The 19,587-nt window shown below is 43.7% G+C and overlaps 1 protein-coding gene across 1 annotated transcript in view; it reads right to left on the bottom strand.

Moving 5' to 3' along the window:
* The window catches only part of GTSE1 (G2 and S-phase expressed 1), a gene marked incomplete at its 5' end in the record, with an annotated part of 97,865 nt that overhangs the window by 63,559 nt on the left and 14,719 nt on the right, over positions 1 to 19,587 (bottom strand). Inside the window, 5 exons of the mRNA XM_082253535.1 lie at positions 2,668 to 2,740; positions 2,872 to 3,246; positions 3,401 to 3,539; positions 11,561 to 11,725; positions 14,913 to 15,546. Of these exons, the coding sequence (XP_082109661.1) occupies positions 2,668 to 2,740; positions 2,872 to 3,246; positions 3,401 to 3,539; positions 11,561 to 11,725; positions 14,913 to 15,546 (1,386 nt within the window). The remainder of the gene's footprint in view (positions 1 to 2,667; positions 2,741 to 2,871; positions 3,247 to 3,400; positions 3,540 to 11,560; positions 11,726 to 14,912; positions 15,547 to 19,587) is intronic.

Genomic DNA, 19,587 nt, shown 5'->3' with positions numbered 1-19,587 from the left:
ATTTACGGTCTCACTTTCTCAGTTTCATTTGGTCAGACAAGCCGGTAAAAGTTTGCAGATCCATCTTCTTGTTGCCACCTTAGGAGAGAGGGGGGACTTGCCTTCCCTGACCTTGTGTATTATGAAGCTTCTCCTCATTTGACTAGATTTATGGAATGATGCACGAAGAAAAAAAAAAAAAAAAAAAAAAAAGCACAATTCTTGGGTTGACCTTGAGCAGGCGACGGTAAGCACCCCACCTAGCAGGGACTGCCATGGATTTCCTAAATACTGCCTAGCGACTGTTCAGCAGCACCCCACAGTAGGTGTCACTGCAGGTTACCACAACTTCTGGCTCCTATCAGACCTCTGCTGTCCCACCCCATCAGAGTCCTCTTATTCCTGTACTTGGCACCCCAGCATTCCGACCGGGCATGGGAGACCCCCCCCCCCCCCCCCAATTTGACGAGCAGTTGCGGAAACATTGTTAGACACTTGGCCATTTTTCTAATAATTTCAGACTCCTGTAGAGTTGTGACATTGCATCTTGGTTTCACTCCTCACTTGACTTTCTCCATTGTGCCCCCAAGTGAATGCTCATCCCTTCCGGTTGATCGCACACTACAGCCTACTTCCTTTGAGCAGACCTGCCTAGATGGCCAAAGACTTTCTCATTTGCTCGCTCTCATCTCTATGCCCCTATAATTGACTTGGACGATACTCGGGAACTCCTTTTTGAATCAATGCAAATGTGATCTTAATACCTCTCACATCCAAAGGGAGAGAACCCGCTTTTTCACAAAGCTTCTCTGGCCAACAGATACCAGAAGGGGGGCTAGAAGATCCAACAAGCAATGGTATAGAACCCCAGCAAAATTACACCGTATGTTTCCCCAGGTACCCAACACATGTTGGCACTATGGGGTGTATGAAGGGATGCTCCTTCATATCTTCTGGAACTGCCCGAAACTGGGCGCTTTTTGACAGGAGGTAAAAAAATAGGATCAATGCCCTAACAGGAGTGACCCTTAATAAAAACTCAGCTGTTCACCTCATGAACGATACTGTAAAAATGTAAAAACTCCCTACTCAAACACCTACTTACAAGCAAAGGCTTGTATTCCGGCATTCTGGATTGAGGAGATTCAGGAAATGGAGAACCTCACTGATTCTCAAGGAAAGGGAAAACTACTGAAAAGTTAGGACTGCCCATTTCTTTTACAGAGATCAGACATCACTTTCTTCTCAATCATTACCTGCTCTGGTGGCAAGTGTCTGGATTCCTTCATCTAATATGAAAAACTGTAAGAGGGAAAAATTCTCTTTTCTTTAATTCCATTTACCCACATTTCATTGCATCTGACTCTTCTCCCCCCACCAAGTTTTTTTTGTTTGCTCTCTATGATCCCTCTTTGGGTTAGTCTTTTCTGTACTATATCTGCTGTAGGATACATTTACATAAAATATAAACTATAAATATGGTCTTAGAATTCATCTCGTTATGATCAATGTTCCCAGCTCCTGGTCACTTCAAGCTACATTTATACAGGCTGCATAGCCTGCCCTTTTGTTTGTGTATGCTCTGCATTAGTTGTGTTCTGTAATGCCCGGTCTGATCTGATTCTCAGTCGCCCAGCCTTGTCAGAATGCGAGTCAGGCTAGAACAAAACACTCAGCTAGTGTCTTGGTCAAATACACTGCTACCTTGCAGCACCACTGCTCCAAGCACACCACAATCACTCACACTATTTGTCAGATGTCTGGCATCTGCCACACTGGACAGACCTGCGCGCGCGCACACACACAATCCGCCATTTGTCTTCTGGACAGGGATCCTCCCAAAGTACTTTGAAAAACTCCAAACTACAGAGCCCAATCCAGAAATACCAAACTACAGAGAATTGTAAAAACAGTTGGCTCTGCTTACAATCAAAACTATGGCATCTGCTGAGCACTGTAAGCACCCCTGTCAAGTGTTAAAGCTGGACACCGTTTTAAAGCGCACTTAATCAACAAACTAAATGCTGTTCCTTATGCTGCTAGCATTAGTAATTAAACAAAACAAGTAACGGTATACTTTCCTTGAGAGAAGTTCTTTTGTGAAGAAAAAAAAAAAAAAAAAAAAAATGCTCCTGTCCCTTTAAGAATTTATATTTAGTATTGTGCTTTTGCAGTGTCATTTAGCCCTTTCAATGTTTTAAAACTGGTTGATCCTGCCTGTTCGGGTGTTCCCCGGTGTAAACTGACCATGAAAATCATGGCTGCTGATCTAGGATAGAGTTGTCAGCCTGCCTGCTGTGTCTACAGCGTGAGTACATCTCTCCCCTCCCTCCTTGTCACTTCCGTAGTCTGTGTGAAACCGATCTCTTCTCCACCCCTCCACTCTACTCCTGCCGTGATTGAGTAATACTATTCCCCTGCAGCTTCTCCTCCCCTTCTGATGCCAACGAGCAGAGACTGAAACCAGTTCTGACCAGGTCAGAGTAATATAATAGCCCCTGTGACTGGAGTCCCTCTGCTGGAGAGTGAGAACAGACTGAACCGTTTGACAGCCTAGAAGGGTTCCTTGCTAAAAAGGTACTTCGAGAAGATATTTCAGGGGGGAAAAAAAAAAAAAAAAAAAAAAAAACACCCATAAGAAGTTTCTGTAAAAAGCAGTCTTCAGCAAAACATAGCTATTCACATTACCTGCCAATTTCCCCACATGAAAGTAATCGTGTTGGTTTCAGAGAATGTCTTGCTGTGCTGTCAGGCGACAGCCCTGTGTCACAAAAAACAAAAAAAAAAAAAAAAAAACACATACTTCGATTAGTGATTAGTAGTAGATGCAACAGAAGTCACAAAATGAACAGGGAGCGTTTTATATATCGCAGTTACTAAATGAAAACTTACCCTCTGACTTTTGTGGTGGCTTTAGTCTGCTTGTTGGGGTAGGCAATATTTTTGCCTGCGGCTTTGTGGGCATTGCTTTTACTCCACTTTCTGGTTTAGATGGAGGAGGCAGTCTATGTAGATTAGGTGCAGAAGTCTGCCTTTGAACTTTGCCAGCTGGAGTCTGTGGCTGGGCCATTGAGACTGATGAAGGTTTGTTACCATTTGTTTTTGCTACTGCATTTGGTTTTAGGCGGTTGTTGGTGTCTGAACTGGCCATCTTTAATGTAGATCCTATCCCACCAAGAGGGCGTACAAGTTTGCTGGTATTTGGCTTCAGTCTTGAGCTGTTTATTGAGGTGTTCAGGGAAGTGTTAAGAGATGCATTTCGTTTAGCTGAAAGGACAAATGATAGGTTGGATGTTTGAACACTAAATTCATGCAGCAGCTGAGAAAATAGCCGTACAAATTGGAGTAAGCCAACAGATGCGAGCAAAACCACATGTACAGACCACAAGCATATTTAACATAATGGGTTTTTCTAGCTTACCACTGGCAGCAGGTGGAGAGGACAAACTGGAATTCAAGCTAGTATTTATACTGGAATGGGAAGATGATGAAGATGAGGTATTCCTCCTGAGACTTGGAGCAGCTGATGGGGTTTTAAACTGTGTTTTGCCTAAATTAAGCTTAAAAAAAAAAAAAAAAAAAACACACAAATTTAGTATATAGTGTGTGCTACATGCATAAAAAAAAAAAAAAACACCCCTTTGTACATAGGGGGTACATCTTAGGACACTACATCAAAGAGCCCATTGGGGCATAACAGTTTGAACAAAATCACACTTCAATGAGAAATTGGATATTGAGTGGGGTATCCTCCAAGGTGGAGGCCCTAATCAATAGATTTTCAATCTAATATCTTACACTCTACATGTTTTGCGGGATAACATGTTTTGCGGGATAACCGATTCTTCGGGAGTAGTATTGATGACAGGTGTGATATATGACAAAAATAGAAAATATAAAAGCAAAAGATAAACATAGCAACAGCTTATAGGTTGTTGCCATAGAAGATGCAAGGTTTTACCAAAAACCTTGGCAAAATTCCCAGACTATAAACCCCTTCTCATAAACATGGGTGATGCGGCCCCACCCTAAGGCCAAATAATCTGCAAGATGGGGCAACACCAGATGGCGGTCTCCCGGGCGACTGTGGGAACCAGGTGGAAGGTAACCAATAACACACTTTAGGTATAAATAGGCATATGTATTTATTAAAGTTAAAAAGTTGAATTATAGGAAGGCTCAAAAAAAAAAAAAAAAAAAAAAAAAAAAACACACACACACAGGATCAGGTCCTCTCGACAGCAGCCTGCAATACCTTGCAGCCAAATCCACAGATGCCTCCACATCCACTTTATAAAACTTTGTAAAAGTGTGCACCGACGACCAGGTACTCCTGGTAGCTACCAGGTACACCTGAATTGCCCAGACCACATCCAAGGCAATTTCCTTTGGATGTTTAGGCCTGGGACACAGAAGGCAACACAATGTCTTCATGCAAAAGAAAGTCAGAGACCACCTTAGGAAGGAATGACGGACAGGGGCAAAGCACCATCTCATCCTTGTGAATCATCAAATAAGGTGAGCGACAGGATAATGCCGCCAGCTCCGACACCCTGCGCAAAGAAGGGATAACCACCAAGGCGGCCACCTTCTGGGACAGCGTAAGCAGGGGAATCTCCCAAATCTTTTAAAGGGAGGCTTCTGTAGAGCTATGAGCACAAAATTCAGATCCCAAGGGGTCAAATGGAGCCCGCACTGGAGGAACCAAATGTCTGACACCCTGAAGAAAAGGTACGCACCAGGGAGTATGTGGCCAAAAGTTGTTGGAAAGACCCAAGGCGGAGACCTGGCCCTTGATGGTACTCCACTTGAGAGGACGGAAGGCATAGATAGAGATCAGATGATACTGACCCCCACAGGGCCACCAGCGCATCCGTGGCATCTGCCCGATGATTCCCATGACCAGGCCACAAACCCCACCTTTCTGTCGAGCCGAGACGCCAACAGATCAACCTCAGGAGACACAGCTGATCAAACACCTGCTCCCCTTGGTCGAACACCTGCCGACTGAGGTAATCCCGCCTGCCAATTTTCCACCAGGAATGTGTACGGCGGAGAGGGCTGGAACGAACCATTCTGCCCACCTTAGAATGCCAGCTACCTCCAGAGTCGCCAGGACACTTGTGCCCCCTTGGTGATTGACATAAGCCATGGCTGTGGCATTGTCCAATTGATTGCGCACTGGGCATCCCTGAAGACAATCCGTTCAATGATCCAGACACAGTCTGATCGCTGAGAGTTCCAGGACATTGATCGGTAGTCTAGACTGTGTCCAGAGCTCCTGAGCAGAATGCTTGCTGAGGACGCCTCCCCAGCCAGGTAGGCTGGCATCCATGGGGACCACTGTTCATTACAAGGGGAGAAAAGATTTTCCACCTTGAAGCATTGGCAAAACGCTGTAAGTTTTCGTGCACCAAACCAGCTTGGTGCAGCGCCATTTAAAAAGTGTCAGCGACTATTTTTTGTATGTTTCTGCATGTAAAACAGCCCAATGAAATGAATGGGCTGCCTACATGCAGAACACAGGTAGCAATGTTAAAAAACCTAGCCTCAGATCCTTCACATCACAAACTTGTCATTACAAAAGTGTTTTCTGTCCCCCTTGCACACCCCACTACGTTCCTGTCCTCAGCGCCCCTTCAAAAGCACCCTTGGCTTTCTCCACATCATTCACAGCAGTAACCATTCTCTTTAATGTCCTACCTACACAAGGCACATTAGTCTAGAGCGGACATTGGCAGCAAGACAGCCCTCCATATGTCGGAGGAGGTTAGAAGCGTCACAAAAACTATGGGAGCCCACAAATCTACTGGCCTGTTCCCTAAGGGATTCTTTACTGGAAATAATAGGTCATCCCGGGGGACTTACCATCTAGCGTTGTGTACCCATTTGCAGATAATTTGGCCTTCTGGTGGATGTGGCCCCACCCTGTTCATAAGAAGGGATATAGAGTCTGGGAATTTTGCCAAGGTTTTTGGTAAAACCTTCTTGACTCTTCTGTGGCAACAACTTTTAAGCTATTACTAGGCTTTATCATTCTATCATGTTTGTACCTATATGTATATTATCTTTTGCTTTATATTTTCTTCATAGATCACACCTCTCAATACTACTCCCAAAGAAGCGGTTATCCTGCGAAACATGTAGATTGTAAGATATGAGATTGGAAATCAATTATTAACCACTTGCCGACTGCCTAACGCCGATCTACGTCGGCAGTCAGCCCCTCACAGGCAAAGTGACGTAGGGCTACGTCACTAGCTTGTGAGGGTCTAGGGAGCGAGCGCGCGCCCACGGACCCCCCCCCCCGCGCGTGTGACCAGCAGACCCGATGTCCGCCGGTCACTCGGCGATCGGCGGGGGAGAGGGAGAAAGGCAGGCAGCTTGTGTAAACAAGCGACCTGTCATTCTCCTCGGTGTAAAGACACTGATCACACGGATCTACTATGTAGATCCGTTGATCAGTGTCCTTACAGCTCAAGCCACAGCCAATCACAGTAGAAAGCACGCCCCTAGGGACACACACAGCCCCTCCCTCCCAAATAAAGTTAACCCCTTCACTACCAGTGTATTTTTACAGTAACAGTGCATATGTATAGCACTGATTACTGTAGAAATGTCACTGGTAACCCCAAAAGTGTCAAAAATGTCAGTCAAGGGTCCGATCTGTCTGCCCCAATGTCGCAGTACCGAAAAAAAAAAAAAAAAAAAAAAAAAAAAAAAAAAAAAATTCTTTCCCTTTGTTAGTAAACGCGATAACTTGCGCAAACCAATGAAAATACGCTTTTTGCGTTTTTTTTTTTTTACCAAACATAGGTAGCATAAAACAAATTGGCCGAAAATGTTAAAAAATTCTGATTTTTATATTTTTTTGGGGGGGAATTTCATATAAAAAAAATGTGAAATATTGCTATTTTTGCAAAATTTACGCTCTTTGTTTATAGCGCGTGATCAAAAACCACCAAAAGATAGCTCTGTTTGTGGGAAAAAAAGGACGCCAAATTTGTTTAGGTACAGCGTCGCATGACCGCGCAATTGTCCGTTAAAGTCACGCAGTGCCGAATGGCAAAATACCCCCTGGTCGGAATGGGGGTAAAATCTTCCGGGGCTTAAGTGGTTAAGGGCCCCCACCTTGGAGGATAACCCACTCATTATCCAACGTCTCACTGAAGTGTGATTTTGTTCAAACTGTTATGCCCCTAATGGGCTCTCCTTGATATACTGTCCTAAGATGTATCCCCTATGTACAAAGGGGTGTTTTTTAAGCTGTATTTGGTATAATAAAAAATGTATGTATATACATTTTTTTTACTTTTTGTATTGTGGTTCATACCGTACCATGAAAGTTCTAAATGCCTCAATCCCTCCCTGCTATAAACCAGTATTAGTGTTTGGAACACCTAAACACACATTTAGAGCATTGGATCAAAGTATTCAAGCCAGACTGTCCAGCAGCTATTTCAGGAGGCTTGCAAGTCTTTTTACATATTAAAATGCAAAAAAGCATACCCAAAGCCTTCCCAAGTGTGATGGTAGAGCTTATGAGAGGTGGATTTCCTAGTGTAGGGAGAACCCATTTGGATAGCCCCTAAACATAAAAGGAACCGGGTTACCCTGAAGCCGGTGGCAAATCTGTCTTTGGACAAAAGATTCTGGCGGTCAGGAGTACCACATCTGCCCAAGTCAGTTCCGTGTGACGAGACCAAAATACTCTCCATCCTTTTAATGCAGAAGAGACAAGCCAGGAGCTCCACAGTAAGAGAACGTAGATCAGGTTGAAATGATCTCACAAAGTCTCCAGAGTAGCTACTTCACAGGCTAGAGAATTCCTGGAGCTGAGAACGACCATGGCGTCCAAAAAGCATTCTTTTTACGCAAAATCGCTTTTAGACGAACTGGAAAACAGCGACAGCGAAATGGAGTTACTTGAAGAACTGAGCGATATCGATTCTTTGGAGAATTAGTCATCAGGTACGGAAAGGGACGACAGCGACGATTCTGATGTCTCTTTCAAGCACATAGCTCCGTCGGAAATTCTGAAGAATCATTTGATATACTTCACAAATTCCACAAGCTATGTGCCAGAAAGACAACGGAATCGTGGCTGTCGTCAATTTCCGTACCTGATGACGAATTTTCCCATGAATCGTTATCGCTCAGTTCTTCAAGTAACTCCATTTCGCTGGTTTCCATTTAGTCTAAAAGCGCATTTGCGCAAAACAGCGATTGGTCGTTCAAAATTTTCCAGGCACAAAGCACAGGCAGGGCACTGGAAAAAAGTCACCAGGTGCAATCCTGTGCTGAAATGGCATGATACAGTGTAATCCGTTAGGATCACAGCTTTGTATCATGTCATTTAGTGTTTTTACACTTTTGAGAATTTGCCGCCGGTTCCACCCCTCAGTAAAACCTGGATTGCATAATAAGTTCCGGAGACATGCTTGTAATCCAAAGCACCCTTATATCAAAAGCACATTTCCCCATAAGAAATAATGGAAACTCAGATTCGTTCCACAACTATTTATTTATAAGTCCTTAAGTTTATATTCACTATAACGAGATTACAGCAAAGTGATAAATTGTACAACCATAAAACGTCCATCAAAAGTCCATCCACAAATGGCAGCCACCTCAAGGGGATTAGAAGCAAAATCCAGCAGGAGCTACAGTGTATAAAAAAAGAGAGAGGCGCCTCCAAGTGTAGCGATATGGTTACATTTAATAAAAAAAGTACAACATTTAGCAACTCACATGGTTGATGATTATAGGAGGCAAATCTAAGTATGCAGACATCCGGGGAAAAGCTGTCCATATAGACCGGGCATCACTAAACAGCGTCCGGCCCGAGCTACTGCTCTATCTGGACCCCTGCGACAGACCATTTAGCTGATGATTTTGTCCCCAGCCTCCGCCGCTGTCATTACAGAGCAGAGAGCAGGACAATTCTGAACTGGGGGTGGGACCAGCACCCGGCAGCTCCCACGCCCCATACAGTGCTGCTGTGCCTGACTTCAGTTCAGGATTGTCCCGCCTCCTCCTCTCTGAAAGGAAGAAATGACAAACTTGTGAAGGATGGGGAGCAGGGTCATGTAAGGGGGGGGGCAGATGTGAAGGGTGTGTGTGTGGGGGGGGGGTGGGTGTATGTCTAAGGGGCAGTGAAGGTGGCAGTACTGTGGTGATCGTTTTTATGCGGCTGCATTTTTAAAAAAACGGTGCCAGGGCCTTTTCCCAGCAGAAAACGCAGGCTCAGCAGCCCATTCAGATGAATGAGCTGTCGTGCCTGCACACCAGGGCAGTGATGTAAAGAATCTGAGTCATAGCACAAAAATGCTATTTGGACCTCTGCTGGAAATTGTTTTTACTATTCGGACCTCCATGAATTTGAATTCAATACCCTTGACAGACCATCCTCCTCACCGCTCAGACTTCAATCGTGACAGGGAAAACTACCCTGCAGTAGCGCGATCTGAAAGCAAGGCTTGAAGCACTCATGGAGCGCAGTGTGGAAGGGACGTCGTCAACGGCGGTGGGGAGGATACCCCAGATGCCTGCATCCTTAGATGTGCCTGTTATTCATCAACCATGTGAGTTGCTAAAGGTTGTACCTTCATTAAATGTAACCATATTGCTACACTTCGAGGCACCTCTTCCTTTTTATATTTGCAGTTGTGACATGATGCTACATGTATATCAAGACAACGCTCATTTATCAAGTCAACATAAAAAAAAAAAATTTGCTAGTCTTACAAAAGGCTATAAAACCAAGTTACTCTCAATCCAAGGTTTTACTACATACATCTCTCAGATTGCGAGTGCTATGCAGGGCCCTTGCAGACTCGGTGTAAGCTGTGTGCTTGTATCTCGTACAAGCATTCAGTTACACACTTAACAGGTACTTAAAGTGGAGCTCCAGCTACCCCCACCAAGAGATTTCAAGTCAGCAGCTACAAATACTGTAGCTGCTGACTTAAAAAAAAAAAAAAACCACAGAACACACACTTACCTGTCCAGGGATTTTGCGATGTTGGCATCCCAGACGATTTATCAATCCGCTCTCTGGTGCCGTTGCCTCCATTCCTTGTAAGGGAAACCGGCAGTGAAGCCTTGCAGCTTCACAGCCGGCCCCCTACTGCACATGTGTCCTTGTAAATGGCCTGGCCGCAGAGGGACCGAACTTCTGGGGGCCCTTGCAGCAGAGCTCCCCCCAAAAACAGAAGCTCCACTTGTTTGCTTCCTCCCCCCAGTGATGTGGCTGGAGCCCTGCACAGCCAGGCTGTTTTTATTAAATTGTGTCAGCAACATGTTAGAAAAAAAAAAAAAAAGCTTATCCTTTAATGCCCCAGCTGCGAAAGAGTTAGTGTACATTTTTCGTCATTACACAGCGCAGCCTTTTAATTAAAAATAGTAAAAAGCGCTGACAATTTACACAGCGAATATTATATATTATTCCCTGTCCTCAAGAAGCATACAATCCAAGGTCCCTTACTCACATTCACACATACACTAAGGCCAATTTAGACAGAAGCCAATTTCCCTAACAGCATGTCTGGAGTGTGAGAGGAAACCAGGGTACCTGCAGAAAAACCTATGCAGGCAAAGGGAGAACACAAATTCCAGGCAGGTAGACTGGTGGTTGCGATTCGAACTACTATGACGACCACCACCGACTACTAACCCTCTAGATCAGGCATCACTAAATGACGGACCACAGGCAGAGCCAGTTTTACGTTTGGCCCCGCTGCGCCATTTAGGATTTGCCCCCCCCCCCCCCACTTCAACTGCCATCGGCTGTTGTCTTTATAGATCTCACATCAGAAGAGCAACACACACATCGATGGACGGAGGCTGGCCCAGTTAACTGATTGCTAGAATGCAGAGCAGTTCTAGCATTCAATCAGTTAACTGGGGCAGGTCTCACCCTCTGCTGTTCTGCACTCCAAAGTAAGCTGCTGTGCCTACCCTCTGCCCTGTGTAAGCTAGGAAAAGGAGGAGGGCACTGTTACTGTAATGAAGGACCGAGGAAGCTGGGCGTGATGCAAGGAAGGTGGGGGGGGGGGGGGTTTAAACTATAATATCCAACCTTATTTCATGCCATTAACCATTGTTTCCTCCTCTGGACCACTATACTCTTGCTGTCCCCTTGAAAATCATTCCACCTTTCACTGCTTTGCACTAGGAATTTTCTTAAAGGATTTCCAAGCTTCCCACATATACCGATTTGCTCCAAATTTTGCCATGGTGAAGAAAGGAGGTTCCTAATGATGTACATGTACCAACGCATCATCCATGATGGGAGGGAAAAAAAAAAAAAACTCCCATGATCCCAGGAGGGATATATATTGTTAGATCTTATTTGTGCATATTGAAACCCATTAAATTGTGATATCTTTATAGACCTCATTGGGTCACCATGCTTTTGTATGCGAATGATGTGGATGTGTGTGTGGAATGATGTGTTTGGGTACCTTTTTAATGAAGTGTAACATATTTCTAGCATTTGTTAATTTGGTTTGACTAAGCCCAGTGAGTAGTACCGATTATCACTCATTGAGTGAGTCGAGAGACAACAGCTGCAAATTACCTTGCTAGGAAGCGCCAGAGACCTTTTGCTCTGCCCTATGGAGCTGTTGAAAGACGACTCACTGATATCAGATGCAATGCTGGAATTTCCAGAAACCAAATCCTCTGTAGAACCCATGCGGCTCAGATTTTTCATTCCCACTGGACTCTGTTTAACAGCTTTGGGCTAAAGAGAAGAAAAAAAAAAAAAACTTCAAGTTGTGAAAGAAAAAGTAATGCAACATTACACTTCCTGAAAATGAAGTAAAACCTTATTCCAAAATGTGGCAACAACTTTGCCTAGTGATTCAGCTTATATGCATTTTAAAATGCAAGCACCCAAAGGCTAGGTTCACACTTATGTGGCTCTGAGTTTGCATGAAATGCAGGGGGGGGGGGGGGGGGGGGGGGGGAGTCCCAACGCTTTTCCCAAAATGCACTCTTACGGAAACCCATGATGCTCAGGGCACCATGCGGTTTCCCACACCCGAAAACCTGTTGCATTTTCAAATGCGTGGGAGTGCCACTATTAAAAACACCCCACATTGTCTGCTAAAGAGCAGATTTACATGTGCTCTCGCAAGTGTGAACCTAGACTAAATAGGAATCTGGGCAAGGAGCGGATTGTCAGACAGGGGCTGTTGTGTGGCAGTTCTGGATTAACAAATCCTTGGCACAAAACTTCTAGTTTTGAAGAGAAAATAGACACTGGTCTTTATCTTTATAAACCCTCTATATTGTGGCACAAGCTCTCAAAGCAGTAACTCCATTAAAATGGATGCTCAAAGAGTTCATTAACCACTTCCATACCAGGCGATTTCTGGCCCTCCGGTCCTACATGTAAAAATAATCTTTTGCTAGAAAATTACTCGGAACCCTATATATTTTTTTTTTAGCAGAGACCCTAGGGAATAAAATGGCGGTCATTGCAGAAATTTTTCAAATTTTTTTTTTTTTTTAAAAAAACGCAAACACACACCGATTAGACGATTGTCAACTAACAAACATTTGATAAGGGGGTAAACTTTATCCACTGGGCAGTCATCCAGACTACAACAGCAAACCGCTAAATTTAGTTGCCCGCCCATTTTATTTTGGTCTTATAAAGTTTCAACATCCTGAGTAGAAGTTACAGCCCTGTTTAACCTCCCTGGCAGTATGATTGTTACCGATTTTAGGTGCTGAAAGCGGTACCATTATTTTGCTAGTAATTCTTAAGGACGAGCAGCCCAAACCAACTAGTTACATATGATTTTTTTTTTTTTACTGTGCGTTCCTCTTTATAACATCTCGGGTAAGCCATCTGGTCCTGGTGACTTAAAGTGTTGTTTTTCCAAGTCTATTTCTGATACTGGATTCTGTTAGCCGTGAGATTGCATGCTGTGACGTGTTAACATTAGTCTTGTTTATTATATTCCCACTTTTCCTTGGTGAAAACTGAAAAGAATGCATTTAAAACCTTCGCCTACTCATGGTCTTTAGCAACCAGATTCCCTTCATCAGCCTTTATGAGGCCAATATGTTCTGGCCTCCCTGGTAATATATTTAAAAAGTTTCTTTTTTTTTTTTTTACTCTCCTCCACTATGTGCCTTTCGTGGTCTATGTTAGCTGACCCGATTGTGCTCTTACATTTCCTATTGCATTCCTTGTATTGTTGGAATGCTGACAATGACCCCTCAGCCTTCTATTTTTTGAATTTTTTACTTTAGGGTTTTACAACCCAGGATTAAAATTTTAGCACTTAAAATGTGTTTCCACAGGTATGCACTGGCCAACACCTTTAGTATGCTCTTAAATTACTCCCATTTTTTTCATCTGCGGGTGCGGAACCGGCATAGCATATGCTGCCAGGTGGAGGGGGACTTTGTGCCCTATGCGATGGGGGAAAAAAAAAAAAAAAAGAAGGAAGGACCGCCCAATCCATATACAAACGTAAATGCACACGGAGGGGAGCCTACACCTGAAAACGTCAATTGCAATACACGTTACATATCACTGCGCACACCAGAATGAGAGCAATAATTTTTATTGGGGGGGGGGCTTTTAAAGCATCGCCTATGGAAAATATAGGGTACTGACAGGTTTAACATATTGGTTATCCATTTACTTGGTGAAACCTCGGCTTTCATATTTTAATTTTACCAAAAAATTGGGTAGATGCGTTTGTGCCCCCTAAAATATGCTTAAATGTTTGTTTTTTTTTACTGAAATTGTGTTTTCTAGACTTTGCGATAATATTGTGGAGACATAAATTGGAACTACCAACATTTTAATCTTTAGGGTGTCTGCTTTCAGAAAATATATACCGTTTGGGGATTTTATGTAATCTTCAGGCCTAAAACTTTAAAACGTGTGGGAAGGAAAAAAAAAAAAAAAAAAAACCAACAAACACACGGCTCTGGCAGCAAAAGTGCTAGATAAGGTCACATTCGGGTACATGTTCCAGCCGTAACATTTGTTGGTAAACCCCATAAAAAAAAAAAAAAAAAAATCCTAATTTTTTTTTAGCGGGCACCTAGATTCAAAGCAAAAATTTACCATTCCCTGATGTACAGCATGTCTGTTTTGTTTATCTTTAATCACGCTGCTGTATTTTCTATACAAAACACATATTCAACATTTTTTTTGTTATGCATTATTGAACATATTCTGTTGTACCAAGAAGTCTAATTTTTAGCTTTAAATTTCACATTCATCATTTTAGATTTATTTTGGTCACTTAGGCATGCTGTGCCTTATGGTCTCGACTGCAAATCTAATCTATTGAGTATAGAGATAACTCCTTTACCAGTAATATAGAATTGAGAAAGAAGCGTAATGGCCTAAAAACATGCAGTCATACCTCCTCCACACCCACCAGAGCCCGACATTACACGGGACTTTATTCTAGCGGTCTGACTGACCACATGGTTTCGTGAGTATTTCCTGGCTGTTGGAAGCACAGAATGCCTGAACTGGACTACCTCTGCTATGTGCTGTTGGGGCCTGGATGACAGTAAGTTCATATGACAGGCACTTTACTCCTCAAATGTAAGCTGCCAATAAATCGTTTTTTTTTTTCCCCTCTTCCACTGCATTTAGATGCCCCTTCGCTGATTTTTTTTTTGCAAATCTGTGTCCCCATTAGGGAGATTTAACTTCTAGGTCGCCGTTTACCATTTTCTGAAAAGGAAAGAAATAACCCAATGTTTGTCACAAGAATAAATGGGAAATCTTCCAAAGGGGACAATAGCTCTGGTGACCCTGGTAATTCTTAGGCCATGGGCTATATACAATTACCTTCAGGTGGTTAGATGTGACTCTGATGACAGGGTCAATTTATACCTACAGCGCTCACTCACTTGCCACAGACATTCACCAAACCAGTACATACCTTTTCCAGAGTTAGACTGTTTTTCTTTGATTGTGCAACATTTGCCTTTATAGGTTGCAGTCTGCTGACCATTTTACCAGTGCTTAGCGATGAAACCGTACTTTTCACCTGAGGAGCCTTTGCTTTCTGTGTAAGAGGAGAAACTGACAAACATTTCACTACTTTTGCTGCTTTGGGGCTTTTCAGGCCTTGAGACCTTTGAGCATCCATATTAGATCCAGCAATCTGCTGTTGGACTGAAGGCGGAAGCTGGTGGAGGGGGCTATCTTGTATACAATAAGTCTCTCTTTTAATGGCAACAGGTGTTTTATTGACGCCATTAAAAGTATCAAAAATATTTAGTTTTGACTTTGATTCCTGTACAAATTTCTCCACTGCTGGGTTTGAGACAGTCTGCAGTGGCTCTTTTTTGTCATCATTTGCAGAACATTCCAGCTGTAGTGCGAGTAAGTGAGCTTCCTTGAAGATTTCAACAAATTTATCACCACTTAGAGGACTCCAGGAAACTTTATCATCTGGAAGAGAAGTTTTCTCCGATTCATGTAACTGTATAGCTGCACTAACACATTTTTCTTTGTGTTTAACTGGCCCAATGAACACTTCATCGTCACAATCTTCAGTGTCTTCTTTGGCACTAATGGAAAAGGACAGCAAGAACTAATTAGTTAAGGCGTGGACATACACACATCCATTCAGTCCAACATTCCAAAAATCAAATAAAAAAAAGGGACCATCTGGATAGTTGCATATCACTAGACACTTAGTTTCTGCAGAATTCAGTGCTATTCAAGTTTTTTGCACTCACAGTTCCCCTTCTCATTAGGCATAGCAAGGTCATATGCCTGCGTGTTCAGCATATTAACCCTCTTACCCTACGTTAATATAACCGGGCAACAAGTGTATACTCTTGCATGCTGTAATTGCAATCTGTAAAGGCGTCAGGCGATCAGAAACCCTGTATTTAATAAATAAAAAGCTCAAAGACTCCTAGGATTTATGGGGCTTACATCCCTGGAGTCTGCAGGATGGGTCATTCTTGCCTAGAAAAATGAGGAAGCGGGAAGAAAGAATCCCCCCCCCCCCCCCCCCAAGAAAAAAAAAAAAAAACTTACTTAAAATGTAGGTAAAGGTCAGGGGTGTCATATATATATATATATTTTTTTTTTTTTAAACGTTGCGATTCCTGAGAAAATACCTGGACATCTTTGCTAGTTCCACTCACTTATGTGGACAACAAACACACTGCCTATGCACCTCTCCCCTCTACAATTGTCAATCCTGTATCTCAGTGTAATCTGCGCTATGGAAAGCCTTACGGCACACATGTAGGCTGCAGGCTGGTTGTGTCAGATGTCAAATTATTCTTCCGTTTCTGCCTATAGCACGAGGACACTACACTTGTCTCCATGAAGTGAAATTAGCGAAGAGACAATGGAGGGACAGAAATTAATGTGCATTGTTTAGGAGTGTAACTTAAATTGGCAGTGCCAGGGTTTACAAGTGCTTTAACCCCAAATTCCACACCGAACTAAGGTCATCACCACTGTGCATTTCAGTATAGTTGCACTAGCTGTACATTTTATGCACACTGACTACAGACACTATAATGCACACGTAGAAAGAGGTTCCCTATTGTAACTAGAGAAGTGTGCATTCCCTGCCTCCAAAAAACCCAACAGGATAGGGAGAAGGAAAGATTGCCAACTGTACTGCAATGCCAAAGTTTACCCTCCTGGTGGGAGCACCTATCTGATGCAGTGTTGGAATCTTTGTACCCGCTCCTGCCTGCATGTCAAACTGACATGCCATGAGATTATGTGTGCAGCTGTGAGGATCTGAGAGAAAAAAAAAAAAAAAAAAAAAAAAAAGAATTGTTGCTCTACATAAAGATGGCCTAGGCCAGGGGTGGGGAACCTGCGGCCCGCACAATCATTGCGTCCGGCCCCCCACATGCCGCTGTGTCCGTCCTAACAGTGTGAGTCTCAGAAAAGGGTGGACCCGGGGCGCAGAGCAATGCGCCCCGAGCCCGCCCATTTGTGTGACAATAGCGAATGAAAATTGTAACACGGATCCTCCCCCTGCCCAATCAGGACGCGGGTTTGAAACCCGCTTCCTGATTGGCCAAAAAGGCGAACACATGCCAATGGTCGAGGAAGAGGCGGGAGGACTCGAGGAGAAGCTGCCACTGCAGGTAAGAGCACTGGCTTTGTGCATTGAAAGGGGACATGCTGTGGTCAGTCTGCATTGAATGGGGGCACGCTGGGGTCAGTCTGCATTGAATGGGGGCACACTATACCTTGATTACTAAAGGCTCCTTTCACACTTTTGTGACCTCAAAGTCACGCAGGGGTTTAACAGGCCTCGCTATGGTCCACCAGAGAAGTGGATTGCACGAACTCCGCGTCATACCCAGGTGGGTGTCTTTGGGAAACGTATGAGTGCTGCCAGCAATACTGCAGAGGTTGGGGGGTGGTTAGCCTGTCAGTGCTCAGACCATGCCACCCACTGCATCAAATTGGATTGCATGGCTGTCGTCCCAGAAGGAAGCCTCTTCTAAAGATGCACAAGAAAGCCCGCAAACAGTTTGCTGAAGACAAGCAGACTAAGGACATGGATTACTGGAACCATGTCCTGTGGTCTGAGGAGACCAAGATAAACTTATTTGGTTCAGATGGTGTCAAAAGTGTGTGGTAGCAACTAGGCGAGTGATTTCAAAGGCAAGTGTGTCTTGCATACGTCAAGCATGGTGGTGGGAGTGTCATGGACCGGGGCTGCATGAGTGCTGCCGGCACTGGGGAGCTACAGTTGAGAGAACCATGAATGCCAACATGTACTGTGACATACTGAAGCAGGAGCATGATCCCCTCCCTTCGGAGACTGGGCAGCATTCCAACAGAATGACCCCAAACACCTCCACGATGACCACTGCCTTGTTAAAGAAGCTGAGGGTAAAAGGTAATTGGACTGGCCAAACATGTGTCTAGACCTAAATGCCATTAAGCATCTGTAGGGGGTATCCGCAAAAAGGTGGAACGGCACAAGGTCTCTAACCTCCACCAGCTCCAGGATGTCATCATAGAGGAGTGAAAGGACACCAGTGGCAACCTGTGAATCTCTGGTAAACTCCCATGCTTAAGAGGGTTAAGGCAGTGCTGAGAGAAAAAAAATACGTCAGCCACACCAAATATTGACACTTTAGGCCCAATTTGGACATTTTTACTTAGGGGTGAACTCACTTTTGTTGCCAGCGGTTTAGACATTAATGGCTGTGTGTTGAGTTATATTCAGGGGACAAGAAATTTACACTGTTACACAAGCTGTACACTCACTATGTTACATTGTAGCAAAGTGTCATTTCTGCAGAGCTGTCACATGAAAAAATATAATAAAATCTTTACAAAATTGTGAAGGGTGTACTCCCTTTTGTGAGATACTGTATGTTTGGATACTGGTACAATTGTCACACTTTTGGCTCTGGATGCCATCAGAATAAAATTAAAATCCATATAAATGAAGTGCAGACTTTCAGCTTTATCAAGGTGTTGAACATAAAATATCAAGTACAAATTTTAGGAACTGCAACCATTTTTATACTCCATGTTTTACAGATGACGTGGTGTGCTTTGGATCATGAGCTGTTCCAAGCCTTCTCCACATCCTTCTTTCTTCCCGTCATTCTGGTACAGATTCATCTTTGAATCATCCATCCAAAGAATGCTTTTCCAGAAACGGTCTGGCTTTTTTTAGATGTTTTTTTGGCAAAGTCTAATCTGGCTTTTCTATTCTTCAGGCTTATGAATTGTTTGCACCTTGTGGTGAACCCTCTGCAATTGTTTTCATGAAGTCTTCTCTTGACTTTGACAATGATACGCCCACCTCCTGGAGAGAGAGTTTCCTTCACTTGTCTGGATGTTGTGAATGTGTTTTTTTCTTTACCATAGAAAGGCTCCTGCAATCTTCCACCACTGTCGTCTTCCGTGAACGCGGGCAGTGATGGCGAACCTTGGCACCATAGATGTTTTGGAACTACATTTCTTATGATGCTCATACATTCTGCAGTAGGGATCGACCGACCGTTTTTTTCAGGGCCGATACCGATTTTTGTGTCGGTCTTCAGGCTGATATTCTGTACATTTAAAGTTTAGAAAAATCAACAATTTGACACAAGTCTGGTACTGAACATGTTAAGGTTTATTAAAATTTTTACCATTAAGGACTCGTTCTTCACACCATGCCGATTTCACTTGCAGAGACATCAGTGAGACAGTTTTCATGCAGGTTGTGTGGTGTGAACAGGGTAGAGAAGAGTAGTAAAAAGAACTAGCATTTTTTTTGTGCACTTACAGAATGTGTGCAGCAAAACGAACGTCTGTCTATACCATGGTGTGACTTAATAAACGAGGCCTGGAAGTAGACAACTGGAGAAAGGAGGGTGCCACAGGATTCTGTCTTGCAACAGGAATCCAATTCTGTCTTGTAACAGGAATCCAATCTTCCACAATTTTCACCCTTCACAGTGAGCTTTGTCACTTGTCGACCCGCAAGGACTGGGTCCCCTTGTTTTTGAATGGCCACTCCCATGGACCTGTAGAGCACCCTGCCCGCACGCCTTTGGGATTAGTTTTACCAAGGGTCCGGATCCCAGCGCCCAGTGCCTGAGTACAATGTTACAGGG

Source organism: Pelophylax lessonae (assembly GCF_965119305.1).
Source record: "Pelophylax lessonae genome assembly, chromosome: 4".
Classification (NCBI taxonomy): Eukaryota; Metazoa; Chordata; class Amphibia; order Anura; family Ranidae; genus Pelophylax; species Pelophylax lessonae.
The sequence above is the reverse complement of the archived record's forward strand: the minus strand, read 5'-3'. Positions and strand labels throughout refer to the sequence as shown.